The following is a 25,060-nucleotide window of genomic DNA, read 5'->3' as shown; positions in this document are numbered from 1 at the left end:
CAATTACACACCCGATAGAGCCCCAAAAAGTTATTTTTAATAACATTCCCCCCTAAATAAAGGTTATCCCTAGCTATCCCTGCCTGTACAGCTATCCCTGTCTCATAGTCACAAAGTTCACATTCTCATATGACCCGGATTTGAAATCCACTATTCGTCTAAAATGGAGGTCACCTGATTTCGGCAGCCAATGACTTTTTCCAATTTTTTTCAATGCCCCCAGTGTCGTAGTTCCTGTCCCACCTCCCCTGCGCTGTTATTGGTGCAAAAAAGGCGCCAGGGAAGGAGGGAGGGGAATCGAATTTTGGCGCACTTTACCACGTGGTGTTCGATTCGATTCGAACATGGCGAACACCCTGATATCCGATCGAACATGTGTTCGATAGAACACTGTTCGCTCATCTCTAGTAAGTTACGCTGTTTATTATGTTTAACCACCTCCCCTGGGCCTCAGCTCATTATTCTCTGGGTCTGAAGAGACCCCAGAGTATAACAACAGCTTGTGAGTGATGAACCCCCAAATTTTTGGTTTGTCTACTCCTGAAATTTTGGGGAAATTTGAAGGGGCACTTGGGACTTTAAACTGTGTAGAGAGGCCACCATGAGATACTATACTGTGTGGAGGGGCTACTGTGAGACATTATACTTTGGGAAGGATTTTAGATGAAATTTAATGAAATGTAATGCACTATGCTGTTACTGTACAATGCAGAAAGTGAATAGACGAGAAGTTGCCCACTGCTAGTATGTCTAGTGTGCCACCAGCATTAAAGTTATCATCACATTAAATGGTTGGTGAATTATATAGGCAGTGCCCGGCCATACAATAAGATAACTAATCAAACCAGCATTTACTATGTGAGTATTATATCAGTATGGAACACTGTCGTTTCATTCTAGTGGCTGGAATGCTGCAGATACTACCAGAAGAGCTATCTACCGCCTTAACAACAGATGTTCAATACTTTAAAGGTAAGACTACTACATATAACGTAAAGCAGTATTCCAATCTTCCCAACCTCTTGGAAGACCCATTTGCTGCTGCAGGTGGATGAGAGAAGGTCATGCATGCACAAGTCTCTTCATTCCCTTATCCAGGGCTTCCAAAAATAACTCACCATTTACATGTTAGCGAATGGAGAAAGTTTCACTTCCAAAGCTCTTTCTCATTAACCTCTGGACTCTGAATCACTGTGATTGGTGGAGGTCCAACCACTGGGACCTCCACTGATCATAAGAACAGTGGTCCCCTGTAAATCCACCTACGTGATGCTGGGGTCTCACATGTTTGCTGTCACTCCAGTTTTCTCTTTGGGACTCCAGAATATAGCCAAGTGCTGTTCCTGTCTATCTCTGACACTTCTAAGAAGATGAATTGAGTGACAAGGAACATGCACAACTTCTGCGCTATCCAGATGGGGGCACAAGTGACCACTGTTCTTGTGAGTGGTAGGTCTCCCAGTGGTCGAACCCTTGCCAATCACTTATCCTGTGAATAAGGAATACATTATCTTTTTTAGAAAATGTATATGATAATCAGGTAGATGACCCCCCCATAAGAAACCTATTAGCACTTTCAATCATAAATTTCCATAATTTCTATTGCTTTTGATGGACATTACTTCATATGTGAAATGATCTCTTCTTTACTACTGTAGTGGTTCAAGCTCATTAATCCTAACAATTTGTGATGTGCTTGATTAATTTAATTTAAATATTATTTTTGAAGAACTGCTTTAACATTACAATTATAAGTTCATGTCAAAATAATCAGGATATATGGAAAAAAATAACATACAGAGTATAAAACAATGACACATATTTCTAGACAGTGAAATGTTTTTCTTCTTGTAATCAGGAGATATGATAACTCGTAGACATTCCATGGAGACAGCGGAATTCTACCGGGATCTCCTGGCAAAGTCATTGTATTGCCGTCTGTTTAGTTATTTAGTAAACAATGCCAATTTCTACCTCCAAAATCAAAGTGATCAAAACAGGTAAGAACACAAAATGGATGCAAAAATGTTATATACATTATTTCTAAATGGTGCGTCTAACGTAAGACTAGTTATTAACAATAAAAACATGATTTTCCCTCCCCTTCTTTTGCTTATTGGGTTCTCTGAAAAATAGATATGTAATGAAAACTGAATGATATCATTTTTGTAATGTTGACGTTTCAACCTCTTGCATCTATAGCCCATCACACTTTAGTTTTGGAGGATATTCACACATTTGCATCCATTTTTTATTTCTCCAATGTGTTTACCAGCTCCTATGTAGATCAATGTATCTCCCCGGTAACGGACTACAAACACGCTCAGCATGCCATTAGATCCTGTAGTCATGTTATTTGATTTACTGTCTGTAGTTCAGCAAAAGAAGGGTCTGAAGTGCTGGAATAATACATGACTGCAGGAATAGACCACATTCAAGGATTTTGTAGTCTGTAGCATGGAGACACATAACAGACACAAAAGAGTAGAATATTTTTAATCAAAACTATCTGCAAAGTTGCCTTATTGTTGGTTGTAGCAATAACAATGGTTGCAAAAATGCACATATATTTTCATTTTTTTTTTTCCCTTTTTTTGCTATTAATTTTACAACATAATTTTTGATGGTTTGAAAAGTTCAATCTGAAAAAAAAATCGCTAATATTTAAGCAGGTTTTTTTGGTGTTGTCTGTTGTTTTTTTTTTTTTGTTTTTTTTTTGCAGCCTGCGCTAATATATAAAAAAAAACTCATCCAGTAAACAGTGTGACAGGGTGTTGGGTGGGTGGAGGTGGTTACACTGGTAACTGGTAACTGGTAGTAGTAGTAGTAGACATGTTTCTGCTGCTGTTGGTGTTGGCAGCAGCAATTACATATGGGAATGTTTTTTATACATTGTCAAACGATAAATCAAAAGTAAAGTTCCAGATTTGCAAGCAGAAACTTAGCCATGGCCATGCAGGAACAACATTTGTATATATTCACATAAAAGGCATCAATATCTTATTTGACAAATAGACTTGGCAATGACACTGGCCAGGACAGTGAGTAAGACTATTCTGCCCTTTCCTGTGACTGTCCTTGTAGCAGCCACATCTACACCTATCACAAAATAGTCATTATAATCATTACAAACTTTTTCTCCTACTCCTCTTTATCTGCGCCAATGTCAATCATCCATAAGGGAATGTGTGTCCAGGAAACAGCAATATACAGCCAGTCATTCAGCGGTTCTGCAACTGAACTTGCATTTGGGAAAGCTGATGTCGGTGCAGTCATTGACATACCAATTAGTGGATTGCACTAACTGATAGCATGTATTCCACTTCAATGGAGGATATATAGCTGTCATTATTTCTCTATAATATCCAGTATAGTGAAAGTTGAGTGTCAATGCAGTGCTTGGCTAAACTTGGAGATTGCATCCTCTGCTTATCAACCTTTTTTTTTATAAACATACATGTCACTTTTACTTTGACACAAATTCCGCTACATTTGCCTCCAAGTGCTAGAAATTGGATAGAAGCCCCAAGAGTGTTATAATCTATATTTTAAGCCAATTTAAGTTGTGGTTCGTACTGAGCTTGTTCAACCCAAAATGAATTTGGGACCCGTGTTTCTCCCTCATTTCTACTCTGGATATTAGCTAGGGGTCATAATAATGTAGCTCCTCTTTTAAGTAAGGGTTGGTTCACACTAGCGCTTGTATTCCGTCCGCAAGGAGTCCGCATGGACACCACCCCGAACGGCATACCAACGCTAATGCAAGCGCTGTTTAGTTAAGCACACAGAGCCCATAGACTATAATGGGCTCCGTGTGCTTGCCGCACACTGCCCTGACAATTCATTCATGCGGACAGTGTGCGGCAAGCACACAGAGCCCATTATAGTCTAGGGGCTCCATGTGCTTTGCAAGCACATTGCTTGCAATTGCGATTGCATTCCGTCTGGGGGGGTCTCCATGCGGACTCCTTGTGGACGGAATACAAGCGCTAGTGTGAACCAACCCTAATAGTTCCCACTTATAAATAATAGCCCTTCTCATTTATAAGGAAGAACTATTATTTATAAGTGGAAAAGTATTATTTCTAATGAGGGGCTATTATACAGAGGAACTATGATTCATAAGTGGGGACTATTGTTTTTAAGGTGGTCTATTATTTATAATAGTTTCCCATTATAATAGCACCCTCTTGTAAATAATATTTCCCCCATATAATAGTCCTCTTTAAATATAATAGTTCCCTCTTAGGGTGCATTCACATTAAGTATACGCTGAGCTGATTCTGAACGTAAAACACGTTCAGAATCAGCGCATACAAAGCAGATCCCATTCATTCCCTTTGAAACCAATACAGAAAAAAGCAGCCCATTCATTTCAAAGGGGAGCGCATGTATGCCGGCTCCCATTGAAATGAATGGGATCTGCTTTGTACGTGCTGAATCTGAACATGTTTTACGTTCAGAATCAGCTCAGCGTACACTTAGTGTGAATGCACCCTTATAAATAATATGTACATGTTTATAACTAAGTGCCCCCTTATCAGGAATAGCCCCCCTTTTTCTTTTCAAATAGGCAATAAATCTTACTTTTGATGAGTCAGACACCCGAAGCCTCTTCCTTGCTGTTGCATTCTGGCGCAGGTCCAGCACAGATGGCGCAACACAGTGACTTTATCATGCCAGATGTGCTGTGCCAGAGTGTCTTCTATGGCAGAGCAGGGACTTACAGTTGTAAATGGAGCTCCCGATCCAAATGATGGTGCTTTGATTTTGGGGTCCTCTGTGGTGCCCCAGGCAACTTATCAGTTCATCCCCCTAAACACCAGACCTGGGTATAAGGCACAAGCTATGCTGTCTTTTCAGTGTGATCTAGTGCTTAGCAATACATTATTCTTTATAAATCTGCTGCTCTGTTTTTTCTTGTGCTCGAGGGAAGTGTCTGATTCATGTTTTTGAATATAATTAACTGTGAAAGAAAATATAGGTATTTTTCTCCTCTTGATGATAGAAGAACATTCAGCAAGAGATTTGATGGTGACAAAATCCTGATTTGGACATTGGGACATTGGGAATTTTTGTAACATAAAGCAGCTTTGATGGCGTTTCTTTTACACTCTATGCATCAGTTACACAGTACCTGCATAAACAGCCTGATATCCTCAAGTGAACTCTGCAGCAAGGAACATAGCCAGGAGAAACACACTGAGCTCAAGCTATACCAGTCATAAGGGAATCCTCTGCAGTCTGGCAAACTGATTTATATTCTTACTGTTATTACAACAAGTCATGGGTGCTTTACTTCTGATTTCCAAATGTACCATGAATGTACTGTATATGTACATATTTAGCAATATGTCCTAGTAAAACTTTTATATATATATATATATATATATATATATATATATATATATATATATTATTGTAAATACCTAGCTTTCCACTTAGGTTTAAATGTAATATATTTCCAAAAAATATTCAAACACTTAGTATATAAGGGGGTCACAGACTAAACAGGGAATATTACAAAAGGACAAAGACAGTAAACACAGAAAACATAGAGCTAAAAGTTTATTACCATTAGTATTAAATATTAACCCTTAAAGTGTAATGATAAAATATACGACAACTGATAAAGTAGCCCAGAAATGCAGCAAGGCCAGGTGTTAGTACTGACAAACCACAGTACACACCATAGGCACAATGTGTTATATTGAAATCTGCCATATCACAGCAGCAGGGACAACTGCAGCATCAGTGATATCATTCCTTACATATTGTATATATCACACAGCAAACATTGATGGTACAGTGGGGCAAAAAAGTATTTAGTCAGTCACCAATAGTGCAAGTTCCACCACTTAAAAAGATGAGAGGCGTCTGTAATTTACATCATAGGTAGACCTCAACTATGAGAGACAAAATGAGAAAACAAATCCAGAAAATCACATTGTCTGATTTTGTAAGAATAATTTGCAAATTATGGTGGAAAATAAGTATTTGGTCAGTAACAAAATTTAATCTCAATACTTTGTTATATATCCATTGTTGGCAATGACAGAGGTCAAACGTTTTCTGTAAGTCTTCACAAGGTTGGCACATACTGTTGTTGGTATGTTGGCCCATTCCTCCATGCAGATCTCCTCTAGAGCAGTGATGTTTTGGGGCTGTCGCTTGGCAACACGGACTTCCAACTCCCTCCAAAGGTTTTCTATAGGGTTGAGATCTGGAGACTGGCTAGGCCACTCCAGGACCTTGAAATGCTTCTTACAAAGCCACTCTTTTGTTGCCCTGGCGGTGTGCTTTGGATCATTGTCATGTTGAAAGACCCAGCCACGTTTCATCTTCAATGCCCTTGCTGATGGAAGGAGGTTTGCACTCAAAATCTCACGATACACGGCCCCATTCATTCTTTCATGTACCCGGATCAGTCGTCCTGGCCCCTTTGCAGAGAAACAGCCCCAAAGCATGATGTTTCCACCCCCATGCTTTACAGTAGGTATGGTGTTTGATGGATGCAACTCAGTATTCTTTTTCCTCCAAACACGAAAAGTTGTGTTTCTACCAAACAGTTCCAGTTTGGTTTCATCAGACCATAGGACATTCTCCCAATACTCTTCTGGATCATCCAAATGCTCTCTAGCAAACTTCAGATGGGCCCGGACATGTACTGGCTTAAGCAGTGGGACACGTCTGGCACTGCAGGATCTGAGTCCCTGGCGGCGTAGTGTGTTACTGAGGGTAGGCTTTGTTACATTGGTCCCAGCTCTCTGCAGTTCATTCACTAGGTCCCCCCGCGTGGTTCTGGGATTTTTGCACACTGTTCTTGTGATCATTTTGACCCCACAGGGTGAGATTTTGCGTGGAGCCCCAGATCGAGGGAGATTATCAGTGGTCTTGTATGTCTTCCATTTTCTAATTATTGCTCCCACAGTTGATTTCTTCAATCCAAGCTGGTTGCCTATTGCAGATTCAGTCTTCCCAGCCCGGTGCAGGGCTACAATTTTGTTTCTGGTGTCCTTTGACAGCTCTTTGGTCTTCACCATAGTGGAGTTTGGAGTCTGACTGTTTGAGGGTGTGCACAGGTGTCTTTTTATACTGATAACAAGTTTAAACAGGTGCCATTACTACAGGTAATGAGTGGAGGAAAGAGGAGACTCTTAAAGAAGAAGTTACAGGTCTGTGAGAGCCAGAAATCTTGATTGTTTGTAGGTGACCAAATACTTATTTTCCACCATAATTTGCAAATAAATTCTTACAAAATCAGACAATGTGATTTTCTGGATTTGTTTTCTCATTTTGTCTCTCATAGTTGAGGTCTACCTATGATGTAAATTACAGACGCCTCTCATCTTTTTAAGTGGTGGAACTTCTTCTAAATCTTAACCAATCCTAGAAGATAGTCCAGCTGGCATGTTAAGCACACTGATGGTGTGCCAGAAATTTTTCTTGAAATTCTTCAAATTGTCAGTCCTTGGTGCTACATGTGCTGCCATAAAGAGATAATGTTTTGTAGTTTTTTTTAATTCAATGCTTGAAATTCTGTAAATTGTTACTCCACCAATGCTATGTTGTTTTCGCATTTGTTCCCATACAGGATAACTGGCAGGGTAATCCAGTTTTTTTTTCTGGCTCTTATATGCTGTTCTTATGATCAAAGAATCCTTCCATTTCAGAAGATATTTTAGCTTTTTTCAGCTGACAGACCAGGCAATAGACCAGGCTGTGACTTATAGATACATATACCTTTTGAATCTTCTTTCTTTTTGAATAATAGACTGATAGTGTTGCAGAAATTTTTCTTGAAATTCTGTAACTGCATTTAAAAGTCGCTAAAACAAGTTTATTTTTATATGCAGCCATTGCTTTTTGCAATATAATTTCCATGTGTATATAAAAATAAAATAAACTACGGGCAAGCAAGTTCCACCTATACAGTCAAATGGTTGGAGCATTTTGAATCTTAAAATGCATAACATAAGGTGTCAACACAGTGTATAGTTAAACTAGCGTTCTGTACCCACTGCTTACCATTGGTTTTCCATAGACATACATATTACTTTGGCATAATTTTGGCTGGTTTTAAAACAATAACAAAGGTAATAACAAAGAATGTCATATAATATATTAAAGTATTACCAATATATTATTAAAACTTAGTCATCAGAAATAGGGATTCAAATAATCTATGAATGGCAGAGAGGTTAACTAACTCTTTTTTAGAATATTAACTCTATCAATACCCGTGAAAGTTAGAAAGTCCCAATACCAGTTTTGAAAGTTTCACACATTCGATAAGTTAAGTTTCACCATTATCAGTAATCATAAAATAGCAATGTTCTTTGCTCTGAATGTTCCAGTGCAAAATTACTCACATGGGCAAAAATTAAGCACAGACTGTAAAGTGAAGATCACAAATTGTTAAAATAGGGGCACAATGTACTGTGTCCATATTTATATATTATTATACATAATCTCAAATGGGATTGAATGTTCTCCATAAATTTACCTCTCTCAAGTACATCTTGTACATTTCTAGTTCTCTAATAACTTGGTACAAGAGACTGTATTGAAATGGGAATATAAATATGTTATGAAAACTTTTTTATTTCTTTCTCAATCAATAAGAAAACCAAATAATATAAGACAAATACAAAGCAAAAGAAACGGTAGCCCAATATTTACTTCCCCCAAAGAACTTAGAAAAGAGAAGAAAAGAAAAAAAAAATCCTCTCATAACCAAAGAGAATTGCTTATATTAACCTAAACATGTTAGGTTAATATAAGTCTAGAGCTCTGACTCTTCAACCTAAAACTCACTGATCTGTTAACCAAAAAGTATAACCCATAAATACAGTGAGATCCTCTATCCAGGGTTTTCAAAAGTTTTGAGGGTCCCCATATCTAAACAGAACTGTTTAAGTCTTATACAACTCCATCATATGTAGAGCAAGTCTGCTTTTCTAAGGCAGCGCTTCCAGCATCACTGATCCAAATCATCCATCTCCTTGCTCAGCCTTACTGGATAAAGATACCATCTTAACTGAGCCCTCCTTGATATCTCTAAGGGCTCGTTCACATTTGCGCCCGGGAGTCCGTTCTGCAGGTTTCCGTTTCCTGCACAAAACAGGGCAGGAGACAGAAACCTGCCGGTATCTTTTCAAACCTATTCATTTGAAAGGGATTGAAAAGTGTCCGGGCTGTGAGTGCCGGTGAGCGTTTTATGCTCTCCGCGGCTAAACGTTTTTTTTCTTAAACCGGACATAGAGTCGGACATGCAGTACTGTGTCCGGTTAAAAAAAAAACGGTTTCGCCTTGGAGAGCATAAAACGCTCACCGGCACTCACGGCCGGACTCGGCATGATAGGTTTCCGTTTTCTGCATGCAGAAGACGGAAACCTGAGAATGGAGTGCCGAACGCTGGTGTGAACCCAGCGTAAATGGTTAAAGCAGTATTTTGAGCAGTCGCATCACATTCTGCTACTCATGAATATTCTTGATTAAAATTCTGATCCCAACATATCTCAACATATGCTGAAACTTCTTTTTGGAAGCCAAAGACATAATTTCCTCATAAATAGAAGCTAAAACCCCCTTCCTCCTTACATAATCCTATTACCATTGGTCATTCATTCAGAACCTCCTGAATCTTATTACAAATACCATATCTAAGATCAAAACTCCTGAACTGCAAGTAAAGAAAATGTTCCTGAGATGCAAGATGATATTTCATAGCTAGATCCTGAAATGAGAGTAGATGCTAGTGACCTAATTCCTTTTGACAACCAGGTTTTAGGATTCTAGGATAAGTCCAGAAAAATATTCCACGTTAAAACCTGGGTACATTTTCCACATAACCAATAGGGAAAACAATAGAATTTATACAAAATCTTAGACAATATAAACCTCTTAATGTTGTTAATCTTTGCAAACCATGATAAACTCACTTTTCAAAAATTACTCAAATCTTCATTAACAGCCAAAAGTGTGAATCATTTTGTTGAATTATCTTATGAACCTCTGGAGTAATCCCTACTCCTACTATGTGTCCCTATTTTATGCCATTAATACACCTCTGCAAGTTGAATTGTTGATTTAGAACTGTTTGTTGGTGAGAAGAAAGATCGATCCACAATATTATATGCCCAGCAATGCCCCCCTCATATTATTATATGCCAAGCAGTGTCCCCTCATAGTATTATATGCCCAGTAGTGTCTCCCCAAAGTATTATATGCCCAGCAGTGCCCCCCCTCCCCAGTATTATATGCCCAGTAGTGTGCCCGCACAGTATTATATGCTCAGTGGTGACCCCCACACAGTTCTCTATTTGGAGACTTTTTTTTGGAGTCTGATTTTGAGACGGATTCCTGACCAAATTCCTGAACAAAAAACTATGTGAACTCAGCCTTACATGCCCAGCAGTGTTTCCCCCCCACCAGTATTATATGCCCAGCGGTGCCCCCCGCACACTATTATACTGTATGCCCAACGGTGGCCCCTGCACAGCATGATATTCCCAGCGTTATCCCCCTCCCCACAGTATTATATGACCAGCAGTGTTCCCCCACAGTATTATTTGCGCAGCTGTGTCCCCCTCACAACATTATCTGCATTGCAGTGGCTCCCACACAGTATTATATACTCAACAATGGCCCCTACACAGTATTATATGCCAACAGCCTCCCTCCGCTCCAGTGTAACACTCAGACCCCAGAGTATAATAATCAGAGGCCCAGGGAAAGTGAATAAAAATAAACATTAATACTAACTTTGCTTCAGCTTGCCTGGGCATCCTCACTCCGGCTGTCTGCTGCATATTGAGCCATCTTCAGACGTCCCTGCTGAGGCTTGTAATTGATTCTCAGCGGCCGCTGGGGGCGCACTGACGTCATTACACCACTGCACTCCATGTGACCGCTGCGACCTAATCTCAGGCCTTAGTCACATGATAGAAGAGCACTGGAGAGGACGCTGAGCTGAGGAGAGATGAGTATATGTAGTTATTATTTTAAGACACCTTCCCTGGGCTGGTATCTATTGAAAAGGGGCCCGTAACATGCCGGGGTCTTTTTTAGTTTACAATATGTTTTGCGGTCAGGGAACCAGGCTTTTCCCGACCACTATCATAGTGGTGCGGGGCCCAACCATCTTCAGCTGTCTGCAGGACCTGTACCCTTCCGAGCCCGGTTGCGGTCGCACCTTCTGCGACCACAATTGTTACGCCACTGGTTGGTATATGTCTTTCTTTGATTGTATTCATATTGTAATGTTTGTTTGACATATGTGCTGGGAAATTTCCTGGTGTATATGGCAATCTTTTAAGCCAGGGTCCCACAGGGAAAAGCTGTGGAAAAAAACGCAATGGTTTACAGCAGTGTTAGTGAATCCAATCCACACATTGCAGAAAAATATGTGCCGTGGGTCTTTCTTTGATTGTATTCATATTGTAATGTTTGTTTGACATATGTGCTGGGAAATTTCCTGGTGTATATGGCAAACTTTTAAGCCAGGGTCCCACAGGGAAAAGCTGTGGAAAAAAACGCAATGGTTTACAGCAGTGTTAGTGAATCCAATCCACACATTGCAGAAAAATATGTGCCGTGGGCATGCTGTGACTTCCAAAACTATTGTGGTCTTGGAAACCACAGCATGTCAGCATATGTAGGGAACAGTGGTATAACTAGGAATGGTGGGGCTCCGTGGAGAACTTTTTTTTTTTTTTTTTTTTTATTAATTCAAATTTTATTTGGGTTTTCATAAAATTTTTACAAGAACATTAAAGAAAATTCAAAGCAACAGTAAATCCAGACCGTACAACCACAAGATAGGCAAAAAGCGAAAATACAAACACGTACATTGAGGAAAAGTAACATCCAGTTAACTGTGCAGGTCAAGCATACAATAGCTATTAAAAAGCTATTAAAAATGGAGGACGCAGAAGAACAGTATCCACATAGGAGCAAGCCGCGGCATTTAAAAGTAAAGCACCGCCACAGCGACAAGTCGCAGAGAAGAATAAGAAAGTAGAAATCAGGCACGAAGCGGAACTCAGGAAAGCGAGAAGGAAGGGGAAAGAGAAATACAGGGGACATAGTAGGAGAGCAAAAGGACGAGCAGTGGAAGAGGGAGAGGAGGAAAGGGCAGCAAATGTAGAGAGATAGAGAGAGCCAGGGCAGAGAAACAGAGAGGGGCGAAAAAGAGTAGATAATGAAAAAGGAGAAGGGGAGGGAGGGTGGGGGGGAGGTGGGGGAGGGTGGAGAGGTCAGGCAACGGGCACATTAGTGCTTCAACATGAGCCATGGGGTCCAGACTTTAACATATCGATCATGTGAGCGAGAGGACCAGTTCATCAGTTCCTCAAACCTTGAAATTTGATTGACTTTTTCAATCCACTGTTGAATGGAAGGGGCAGAGGTGCTCATCCAATGAAGAGGGATGAGGGACTTCGCAGCAGACAAGAGGTGTGTGACCAGCCTATCCTTCTTTGGGGAGTAGTTATCCGAAGGCAGAGAGAAGAGTACTATTTCTGGAGTAAGGTCAAAGTATGGGACAGAGACTTTCCGAATCACATCCAGTATCGCACACCAAAAGACTTGTATGAGGGGACAGGACCACCAAATATGAAGAGGCGTGCCAACGTCCGAAAGGCATCGCCAGCAGCGGTCAGATGGGTGTAATTTTTTCCAGTACAGCCAGTCTGGGGTTCTGTACCAGCGTGAGAGCAATTTGTAGTTATTTTCCTGGAGCCGTATACATGGGGAAAAGCCGTGCGATTGAGACAGGATAACAGCAACTTGCTCCTCAGAAAGAGTAATTTGAAGTTCCGCTTCCCAATCCGACAAGAATTTCGGCCTATGAGGCAGGGGAGGGTCTATAAAGTGACGGAGGCAGTGGGAAATTTTCCTTAACATTGTCGTCTTTGAAGATAGTAACTTCTCGAATTCTGTGAGGTGCAGTCTAGGAGCGAATAATGTTCGCAATTTGCGAAAGATCACCGCCAGATGTCTTTTATGCAGAAACGTGGCAGAGTCTACCCGAAGCAGGGTGAGCAGTTCCTCCATTGGGAGAAAGCCCTCAGCAGTGACAATATCGTTAAGGGTAAAGCCACAGAAGGTTTCCCATAGGTCTGGGTAGGCACTCAAGGATGAGTCAACCAGATGTGGAACAAGGAATAAATACAGCATTGGGGAGGGGGCCGGGACCAAGGCCTCAGGAAGGTCAGAGCGTACCCCGGAGAGAGCAGGTATAAGTGCATAGGAGGCTGAGATATAGGAACGGTACAGATGCGGGAACCAGAGTACCGCTTGAAGAGGTACATCCATGCTCCCTTGAAGTAGAGCCGCAGGGGCTCTGGAGAACAATGGAGCAGCCAATTCCGACCACCAGGTCAAACGGACGGCAGAATGGTACTTCAGCATGTCAGGGAGGCCAATCCCTCCCTGTGGCTTCCGTCGTGTCAGTTGTTGCCATGAAATCCGGGGGGTTTTGTTTCTCCAGACAAATTTTGTGAACAAACGTCTGATGGTGGCAAAGAAGGCAGGTGGCAAGACAATCGGCAACATAGCCATGCAGTATATGATTTTGGGTATCACGTATGTTTTCAGGAGATTTTTCCTGCCAAACCAGGAGAGAGGGAGGCCTTCATAAGAAGCCAATAGTCGTTTCAACGTCTCCAGCAGCGGGGGGAAATTAGCGGAATAAAGAGACCCGTGGAGAACTTTTGACATGCGCCCCCCCCCCCAACTGACACCTACACCGAAGACCTCGACCAAGCCCCCCCCCCCGCATTCCTGCGCACCCTATTATGCCCCATAATGGCCTCTACACAGTATTTTTTTTTTTTTAAATGTAGATTGTGAGCACTACATAGAGCTCACAATGCACATTTTTCCCTATCAGTATGTCTTTTTGGAATATGGGATGGAAATCCATGCAAACACGGGGAGAACATACAAACTCCTTGCAGATGGTTTTTTGCACTTGGCAGGATTTGAACACCAGGACTCCAGCGCTGCAAGGCTACAGTGCTAACCACTGAGCCACCGTGTGGCCCCCAATGGCCTCTACACAGTATTATGCCCCATAGTGTCCTTTGCACACGTTATTATGCCCCATAGTGTCCCCTGCACACAGTATTGTGTCCCTTTGTGGCCCCTGCACACAGTATTATGCCCCATAGTGGCCCCTGCACACAGTATTATGCTTCATAGTGGCCTCTGCACACACAGTATTATGCCCCATAGTGGTCCCTGCACACAATATTATGCCCCATAATGGCCTCTGCACACACAGTATGATGCCCCATAGTGGTCCCTGCACACAATATTATGCCCCATAGTGGCCTCTGCACACACAGTATGATGCCCCATAGTGGCCCCTACACACAGCATTATGTCCCATTGTGGACATCCATGTACAATTATTACAATCTAGGGTCTTTTCAGACCCCAGAGTATAATAATAAGCAACCCAGGGGTGGTGTAGAAATATAAAAATCACAGTTACTTACCTCTCCCTGGCTCTGCTGCACTCCCCGCTGATGTTGGCCATCCTCAATGACCTACGGGATGTCACATGTCCTGGGGCCTGCGTCACGATGCATAAGGATGCAGGCCCCGCTCATTATGATGTCAGAGACGTCACACAAGTAGGTCTGAAGTCTGCCTGGAGCCAGGAGAGGTAAGTAAATAGTGGTGGTATGCTTCTGAAGATCCTCTTGAATACACCTCCCATATGCCATGGAAATGCAGGCTGAATAAAGGCTTACACATTCTGCCTAATTCTTAAATGTAACATTTGGACCATAAATACATATAGCAAATAAAACACCATTTTAGTTTTTCTTCATTGCACAAACAGAACACTTTAATAAAAAATAGATATTAATTATATAATCATAAAATATATTTTTATACATTTGAGGTAAAATGTGTCATACTTTTAGATATGCTGGTCAGCAATTCAGTTGTCATCCAGTGTATATAGAAAGAAATAGAAAAAAAGATTAAAAAAATGCATGACTTGAGTAAGACAAATGCATTCCATTCACAATAACATCTACGCCATTGTATTACTCCTTAGAAAGAGAGTCATTGGAAGGTATTAATGTCTTCATCAAGGTCATATTTTCCTGCCTGGGCCTTATCTACGTAAATTCCTTATATTGATCCTATTATTTCTTGTCTCCCAGGTTTAATGTATAAGCCCACAGAACACTGTTTATTAAATCACACCACAGCTTCAGAAATCTATGGTATATTAAAAGAAAGACCACTACCCTATATCTATAGATCTTTTATCTTCCCAGCTAATGTCTAATGTATTCTGAATCTCTGCTCCTCTTGTAGGGAGAATGGATCGAATTGTAGGGATTTATATATGCCTGTATTTTATTGATATGAAGCTTTGCATTCTACTTATAAATTGGTCAATTTTTATTTTTGCAGTTGTGAGCGGATTAATAAACAGTATAATACATATTTGTATTATGTTATAATTATTTATAAATTATATATAAAAGTTGGTATTACTGTTATAATCTAATGCAGTTTATTAATAAAAGACACATTTCTAGCACAGAAAAGAATTATGGTATTTTCAACTTACATTTATGAAGAGTTGATCTTTTATTATTTTAAACGTGTATATATATCCTACTAGTTTGTGGGTTTGGATGTTTGTGGGTTTGGATGTTTGATCCTCAATCACGCAAAAACTGCTGAACAGATTTGCATGAAATTTGCCATATACATAGATAGGAACCCCGATTAAAACATAGGCTACTTTTTATCCCAGTAAATAACATCACTACACGACCGCAGTGAAGGAATGTAGGTTCACACAACACTAAAGGACCTGTGATGACATCATCACAGGTCCTTGAGCCATTCTAGGATAGGATCATGTTAGGCAATGGGTGGAGCTACATGCTATTTTGTGGCCGGAGCAATATAGGATTAAGCTGGACAGTGTGTATGCTGCTCATATGCTGCGATGTAGCAGAGCCGAGACGCGGGAGCAGATGGATCATCCACAATAGTAATTGGCTAAATATAAGTGGCTCAGTGTCAACACCAACTTCCATACGAAGTCGTATATATCGTATTGTGTGTATGTATGTATATATATATATATATATATATATATATATATATATATATATTGTACCAAGATATGGTAAATACCACTTATTGATCACTTTTTATTCCATTAGGGGAATTTTTGCCATTACAGCATTCACCATTTCACCATACTGGATAAGTGCTTTTATATTTTAATAAGTTAGATGGTTTTGCACGAGCCAATGTAAATTATGTTTTTTTATTATTATTATTTCTTTTTAAAATGGGAAAAGGGAGTGTTTACAATTTTTGATTCTTTAGTTTTTTTTTAACTTTTTTTATTTTTTTACTTTATTTTACCTTTATATTAATTCCCTAGGGAGTTTCAAAATGTCATCATTTGATTGCTCATATAATACATTGCAATACTTGTGCATTGCAGTATATAGTCTGTTTACTAATGTTCTATTACACCATGCCTATGGTTTGTTTATGACATCATGGGGTGTTCACTGATTTAAAGATGCTGGTCCCCGATGAAATTACTTAGATGTCGTGGTCACAATTTACTGCAGCCTCTGGTTAAGCAGCCATTGTACGTTAACGAATTGCACCTGTTTGTGGCGCTATTTTTGCCACAATAACTTGTGTAAAGAATCAACACTGCAAAACAGAATCCCATTGAATTCAATGGGTTCCATTTTACGCATGGTACACATTGAAATCAATGGGTAAAAAAGTTGGCAGTAAATTTGGGAGGCCTAAATACACATAAGATAGTTAGCTGGTCTTTTATGAGTATGAGGGTCTTTAGTATAGAAGATGTTTATTCTTTTAGGCTATGGCTCCACGGGATGACCAGCAGCAGGAACACATCGCGGTTCTTCCCGCAGCACTTTAAACAGAAAGTTTGCAGTGTTTTCCTCCGTGGACTTTCTGTTACAATTATATCTATGGGAAAGCCGTCAGCTTTTCCGTTATTATAACTGATACCCTGCGATTTCCAAAACCGCGCCGGTTTTGGAAATTGTGGCATGTCCGTGCCGCGGATTTTACCGCAAGGTGGGCAGGGGATTCACAAGAATCTCATCCACTTTGCAGTTACTGTAAAATGCTGCGATTTTTTCCCCATAGCATTTCCACTACGGGCAAATCGTGGCCTTTCCAGCCCGTGGGGCCCTGGCCTTACATGCGGTTTTATATACCACTAGAAAGCTGACTGAATTCAGTGCACTGTCAGCTTTCTTGTTATGTACCATGGGGCCGGAGATATCGGTGCCGTTAATTTCGGCATTAGTCTCTGCCCACCTTCAGAAGGCACCAGTCTCTGCCCACCATCAGAAGGGCGTTCCTGATCTAGCTGGACTGTGAAGAACACCCCCTGACAATATGGGAAAGGCTTTCCAGTGGTATATAAATGAAATGGGTACTAAATGAAGTGTGATTTTTTTTTTTGAGTATATGTTTTTTTTTTTTTAAATGTAATATATAACCTATCGTAACCTTGTAAAATGAATGTATGTTAAAATAATTAATGAGAGTTATCTTGTTACGATAGATCTCATGTTCTGTTTTTCATTGTACTGTGATTCTATATACTGCTGTAATCTAAACATAGCGTCAGAAATATAAGAGGAAGTCATAAATCTACATTGTCATTTATACATTGTTATATATATAGTACCATAAATCATAGAAATAGATCAGACAAGGGCATTAAATTTTAATGTGTGACAGGGGCCACAAATAACTGTCAAATAAATTTGACAGGGTCAAATCAGCTGGAAGCTTTATTTTTCCCTTACTGACCTACCTTAATATACAATAACGTATACAATAATGAAAATGTTCTACTCAGGGTAGCTTACAGTATGACCCCTTTGATAAAGCACTGATGGCTTGAAAAATTCTACTGGTTTGAAGAAAACATAAGTATTGCTGTCTATTTATGGTGAGGAATGAATGATGAAAAAAAAATTGTATATTCTATTATAAATCCTTATCATTGTAAAATAAATATTTCCACCAAATGAAACGTACCATTTATTGCTATTGTATGTGTCAAGTATAATTGTTTACAACATAGTAGAAAATTCATGTAGAACTCAAATTGTGGCCAAATAATAAGTGATATAAAATTATTAAAAAGTATCTAAAGTTGCACAAAATTTATTATCCACTGCAATAAATTTGTCATGTCATGTTATCGAAATATTATACAGATTTAGTAAATCTGCCCCAAAGACTCTTTAAGGTCGGGGTCCCAAATTGTGAAAATGCTTTGTTTCGGCTGTGGCAGAAATGCTACTGCAGAAAATGCCGAATTTTACAGTACCTGCAAAGTGGATGGCATTCCGGTTGATCCCATCCCCACATTGCAGAGAAAAAATCTGCAGCGGAAAAGATGTGTTTTCAAAAACATTTTTGCAAATCGCAGCGTGTCAATTATACCTACGGAAATGCTGACATTTTTTATATAGATATGATAAGGGCAGAAAGTCCACAGAGTAAAACTGCAGAGTTTCTGTGAAGCACACTGCAGAAAAAACTGGGATGTGCTTCTGCCGCGTTTTTATTTTTTGCAGTGTTTTTTTTGCTGTGTCTCAATGCATGGGGCTTTGGCCTAACAAGAATGCTAGATAAGGTTGTAGTGTACTAAAGCACCTTGTTTTTTATATAGTCAACATCTCTAAAGTGAACAAAGTTTTTATAGTATGATAATGTAGTCATATTGGTTGCCACTTTTGACTCTTCCTACGACAGGCATTTTTCAATTTTTGATTTAGCATAGAGCATCGGATCGCCACAACATTTAAATAATGTACCAAGGATGTCAGGAAATAGTTAAATTAACTTCTCAACATTAATTTAGAATTAACAATCAATATGGAGACACTTCCTGTTGTGGTGGTCATGCATTTGCACCATCGCTTCATTAGAATGGGGCACTCAAAGAACTATCATTCTCATGGTTGTGAGTATCTCAGCAGTTCTGTCCTAGGTAATCAGACAGTTATGCCATATTCTGTGGGTAGGGGATACGTGTTAGTACAGTGAAACCCCCATTAGTACTGTACCTGATCATTTTTACATTTTGAGTGGAAATCTTTACATTTCAGATGAGAAACCCCTGCAGCCATCACATTTAAAATAAAGCTCTTGGGCCCCAATGCAAAGTCTGCAACAGTGACCCCAACTGTTAGTGCGGGGCCCAACATATCATAAATTCTACTAATTGGCTGTGGTGGAAACACCGCAGAAAAAAACACAGCGTACCTGCAAAGTGGATGGGATTCTGTCTATTCCCATCCACACATTGAAGAAAAATATCAGCAGCACAAAAGCTACAATTTCAAAAACCGTTGTGTTTTTACAAATCGCAGCATGTCAATTATACTGACGGAAATTCTGGCATTTTGCATATTGGTGTAATAGAAGCAGAAAGTCTGAAGAGGAAAACTCTGCAGCCTTTCTATGAAAAGCTCTGTGGAAAAAGCAAGATGCGTTTCTGCCAAATTGTTTTCCACACTGCTTTTTGGCTGTGGCTTGCTAAAAAGCGTTTTATTTAAGCATTTTTTTCAAAGTAATCTGCAGAGGTTTCCTATCAAACTTTTTGGCTTTCCTCTGCAGAATTTTTGCTTCCATAATACCAATAGGAAAACTCTGAATGTTTTCATAGGTATAATTGACATCCTACGATTTCCAAAACCACATCAGTTTTGGAAATCCTTTCCGCATTGAATGGATGGAATTTGCTAGAATTTGCTATCCACCTTGCAGTTACTGTAAAACGCAGAGTATTTTCCATGGTGTTTCCGGTTTCCGTCGCAAATTAGCCACGTGGACTCCGGGCTTAAATTTTTTTTAAAGTGCTATACTTCTTTGGTCCTTTGGGACCTCCTCAGGTTCCAGTTATTAGTGAAGGGTGTTTCAGTGCTGACTCTCTTTGGGTAAATGAATGGCTTGTAGTATGATCTCCTACTATATTTTCAGAATGACATTAAATAGGTGGTAAACCATATCTAGAAAGCACATTTAACTACCGTAGTTCCAAATAAAGATTTGCATCAAACGTTTGTTCAGGCTTCAGTGCTATTTCTGTAGTGCATGTTAAGTGTATGAATAGCACCAGTGGAGTAACTAAAGTTTTATGGGCCTCGGTGCAATCTTTTGTCCAGGGCCCCTACCTCATCTCTACAGTGGATTCTTGATAGTGATGGTTATGGGTAATAAGGAGTTTAATCAACCTTAGTGTGGTTAGAGTAATCTGTGCATCTCCTTGGCTTATGGGCCAGATGGAAGCTTTAATCTAAATACTGATGCCAGTGCTTATGGGCCCCCTAAGAATCCTGGGCTCTGATGCGACTGCACCCTTCGCACCCCCTGAAATTACACCCCTGAATAGCACTCTACGTAAATAACATAGGCAGCACTTCTGTTTGCAATGGCCCTAGCTACATTTATAGGATATGCAACTCATCATAGCATCCTTGTGTCACAAGCATCTATTGAGAAGCAGTGTCTGGTATAGAAATTCTGCATATTTTGAGGTCCTATTTTGCATAATATAACTATAGAATAACATGACCAGGGCATTGCCTAGTCATTCACTTCTAACTAAATAATGACATTAGACAGGAATCGGATTAAATCGGCCACAGCAGCCGTACTTTATTAACATAACAAACATTGTTAAACCTTTTTATAACATAACCAAACCAATAAGCCAACAATCTCCCATTTCCGTGGACATTCTAAGAACATCCATCCCCAAAACTCTATATGCATCCTGAATCCCTTAACTAACAATGGAGGTCCTCAAAGCCTAAACCATCCGGTCCCAAATGACCATCGCCACATCCCTTTGCACCCTTCATTATTACCCCCAGCCGTTCCTCTAGCTCAGGGGCACCGAGCTATTAAAGCTCCTTGGTGCTTCACTTCTATCCAAAAATCAAACCTTGACCACATTCCCAAATAGGTATGAGGAGTCCAGCCCCTCCCACGGGCCCCCCCCCATCCCAACCAATTTTCCAGCCTTCTACTGACCTCGAGGACCCCCCTCCCCCACCTTGCTACTGTGACAATCATAATACCCCTTAATCACAAAAGGGAAGGTGGGTGGGGGCTGTTGTCTCTTCACTGGCTTTCCCTGACTGAAGTGAATTCTCTGGCCCTTTCTTTATATACCCCTCCCCCCCTCCTCTCCTCATATCACATTACCTAACGGCTGCCTCATTAACCCTTTCCCTGCCTTTTCTTCCTCCAGGCAGCCCTGTCATGTGGCCTACCTCTTAAGGCTTTGCCCTATAGTCCGGCCTTACTTTACCTATAAACTAAATGTTGTAACTAGATGAAATGCTCTATCTCTTCGTTCCTTTGAAATATTCATGATTCACTCATTCATATTTGTATAAATTGTTTGCCTAAAATTAAAATTATTGAGTGTTTTGACTTTGGCATTTTCTTTAGCTTTTATTTCTGTTACAACTTTCACATTATTAGTTAAATAATCTGATATCTTTATGTTTAGCTATCCTCATCTCGCAATTGGAATTTTGGATATGTTTGGCTTTGAGGACTTCCAGAGAAATTCGTATGAACAGGTTGGTGTATTTTGATATACTTTTAATGTAATTGAATTCAGTAACCTCAAACTTGAGAAAACAGTTAACAAATTGGACAGTTTGATTGTCTTTCAGAGTTGGACTAAAGCTTTAGTTGTCTTATCATCTGAACATAGGCCTAGCTTATTTTAAAAGAAATCTTAGCATAAGGATTGCTTACAGTTATGTCTTATCAGTGAAATATTGTACTTGTCAGACTTGATGCGGCACCCGGTTCCTACTCAGATCAACTATTCCTTCATCTTCTGTGTGCAGGAAGCTACCAGTGGCCAGGCAGCGCTACTCCTATTCAAGTAATAGGGCAGTACTACAGTATTGGCATATCATGCTGACATGTCTTTCCATGGCAGGAAACCAGGAGAATACATTGTTGCTGCCGGGAGCTAATTAAAGATAGACATTCTGCTTCTGTGAATGCCAATAGATTTGAACACCTGGTCAGATTATAAAAGGGGAAACTACCTTAGGTCCTGGGCAATAAATCAAATTGCCCTTTAAATAATCTGCCCCTGGTTGCTGCAATGTTGACAAGTGGGTACCAAGGAACTTGGCTAGGGGATTTGAAAGGTGATTAAATTCTTTGCTATTTTATTTGGGTGTGCAAAGGGCTTCTCAAGCCTAAAAAAATCTGATTAATAATGCCAGGCATGGTTTGACCTTTGCTAAATCGATCCTTACTTCTACCAGGCACTGAAACATTACAGCTTTGATCTGAACAGTTTGATTAGAGACAGATAGCTTCTAGGATAGTGTACATTGCTCAACAACCACTGACCTGAGGGTAGAGAATGGACAAGGAGACTTAGTAGCGTGCAAAGCACACTTCCCCATTTATTACTGCTATAAATGTCATATTTTTGTAAAACAAAACAAAATTAGGTTGAGAACATCTTTAGAATAAGTCTAGATGTGATTTTTTCACCATGTTTTAACTGCAAATCACCTACAAATCTGTGTAAAATGTGTATTTTTAACCTGCGTTTTGTCCTGAATTACAACAGTTGAAATTCTATTCAGCTGAATAGACTGGCAGCGTGCTTACAAATTTTCAGCATGCCTTGAATTAAACTAGAATTTTTTTCTGCTTCAGAGCCTCAATCACATATAATACACTGTAAATTGACATGGATTGCATTGTGTGGTCAGCACTGAAAATCTGCTCCATTAAACTCGAATTTAAGGATCTAAAATCTTCTAAAACATATTATGAACTAATTCTGTACAAATCAGTGTGCCATTTATTTTGGCATTACAGTAAATATTTCCAGAAGTTTAATGGAAGCTTGAGATTATTGTACGCAGCATATTTTATGTCAGTTCTGTTCAGCTATTTTCAGTTATTCCCGGCAGAAGTGACATGCTCGGCCTGAGGACTAGTGATAGCTCAAATTTCCTGCAGTCATAAAGGGCAGATCCTAGCAGAGAATATGCATGGGCAGCATTTGGTGTGATAAGGTTTCGTTTATATGAAGTCCATATAAAAACTAAAAATAGTTGTGACATTAAACTAGATATTGGTCCTGATCCAGCATTTTCGATGTATACAATTTTGTACACTTTATGTTTTAGAGTCCTTTGCATCCTTGTGGTTTTTGTCCTCAATTCACAAAGACTTATAATAGGAGGCAGAATAAAAGACAATGCCTATTATGTTCCGTCTCCATTTTCAAAGTAACATAATGTATTGTTGAAACTTGTAATGTTCTTTGTTGTGTTTCCCTTTGAAATTTACATGAATTGCTTCTTGCATTTACAGCTATGCATTAATCTGACCAACGAAAAAATCCACCAGTATATCAATGAAGTGCTATTTCTACAAGAACAAACCGAATGTGAACAAGAGGGAGTTTCCATGGAAACCATGTATTGTCCTGGAAACCATACAACAGTGCTAGATTTTTTTTTCCAGGTATTCCACTATTTTATAAATCTCAGTTCCTAATATGTGTTTGCAGTTCACCGGCATGTAGAGCTTTTGTGTGGATTAAAATACTGCAAAATATTATTTAAATAAAATCTCGAATTGTATTATTACTTGTATATATGACTGCAATTGGCACGTTTACATGCCATATGAAAAAAAAAAACATTTACAATTTTTGTGATTTTTAGTAGATGATAATTTCAATATTTCCGTAAATTAGGATTTTCCAGCAAGCCTACAAAAACATTCAGATATATGTGGGACAACTGCCTTGGCTGTGAGCACAATTCTGCTTCATAACTACAGACTTTTTTTTAGCTGCCTTTGCATCAGTCAGCTGTGAGGTGTGCTATGTTTTAGGCCGGGGCCCCACGGGCTGGAAACGAGGTGATTTTCCCACGGTGGAAATGCTGTGAAAAAAATTGTGGAGTTTACAGTAACTGCAAAGTGGATGGGATTCTTGTGAATCCCATGCCCACTTTGCGGTAAAAATTGTGGCGCGGACACGCCACGATTTCCAAAACCGGCGAAGTTTTGGAAATTGCAGCATGTCAATTATATCTATGGATACACCGGCAGCTTCTCCGTAGATATAATTGTAACAGAAAGATCAAAAGGAAAACTCTGCAAACTTTCTGTTTAAAGCGCTGCAGAAAGAACTGCGATGCATTCCCGCCGCGGATTTTCCTGCAGCGCTTTAGAGCTGCGGGTTGTCCCGTGGGGCCTTAGCCTTAGGGAGTTTATGCCACTGCTAACTTAACCCTTTAGGTATCAGGAAGGTTGAAAAGATTCTCCTTACTGAGTAAATAGTAAAAGGTGCTATCGGTTATTTGTATTGTTGTAAAGGCAAAAAGTATAGTTTCTACTCCGCACATACACACAGAGATGCCCAGAAAATAATGGTGTCTGCCAGAGGAGAAGCTAGGGCTTTAGTACGTGGGAGCAAACACATCTGAGTGGGCCCGCAAGTCAGGTATACCAATATTACCAACATATAGTGATAGATACAGGCTGTACCACACTCCATTTGCATACAGTGCAGGAAAAATTCAATTACTTACACGTGGCATCTCTGACTATAATAGCTCACATTTCCTGTCTCTTCCATCTGGCCTGGCCGCCATGATCACTTCTACCAGCTGTGACTTCTCTCTGTTAAGTTTGTAACACAGACATCTTTGGCTTCTCACTTTCCACGCACCTGAACCACATTGACCTCTTCTACACACCCATCCTGCTGCTACCTCCAATTATAAAATATTTAATATAAAAATTAGAGATGAGCGAACAGTGTTCTATCGAACACATGTTCGATCGGATATCAGGGTGTTCGCCATGTTCGAATCGAATCGAACACCACGTGGTAAAGTGCGCCAAAATTCGATTCCCCTCCCACCTTCCCTGGCGCCTTTTTTGCACCAATAACAGCGCAGGGGAGGTGGGACAGGAA

At 39.9% G+C, this 25,060-nt stretch overlaps 1 protein-coding gene across 1 annotated transcript in view; it reads left to right on the top strand.

Annotated features, from left to right (window-relative positions):
- Positions 1-25,060, top strand: part of MYO16 (myosin XVI) — a 247,923-nt gene that overhangs the window by 134,353 nt on the left and 88,510 nt on the right. Inside the window, exons 19-22 of the mRNA XM_075265275.1 lie at positions 901-972; positions 1,859-2,000; positions 21,593-21,665; positions 23,443-23,595. Of these exons, the coding sequence (XP_075121376.1) occupies positions 901-972; positions 1,859-2,000; positions 21,593-21,665; positions 23,443-23,595 (440 nt within the window). The remainder of the gene's footprint in view (positions 1-900; positions 973-1,858; positions 2,001-21,592; positions 21,666-23,442; positions 23,596-25,060) is intronic.

This window comes from Leptodactylus fuscus, chromosome 2 (genome assembly GCF_031893055.1).
Source record: "Leptodactylus fuscus isolate aLepFus1 chromosome 2, aLepFus1.hap2, whole genome shotgun sequence".
NCBI classification, from domain to species: Eukaryota; Metazoa; Chordata; class Amphibia; order Anura; family Leptodactylidae; genus Leptodactylus; species Leptodactylus fuscus.
Note: the sequence above shows the minus strand (reverse complement) of the source record. Positions and strands in the feature narration are given on the sequence as shown.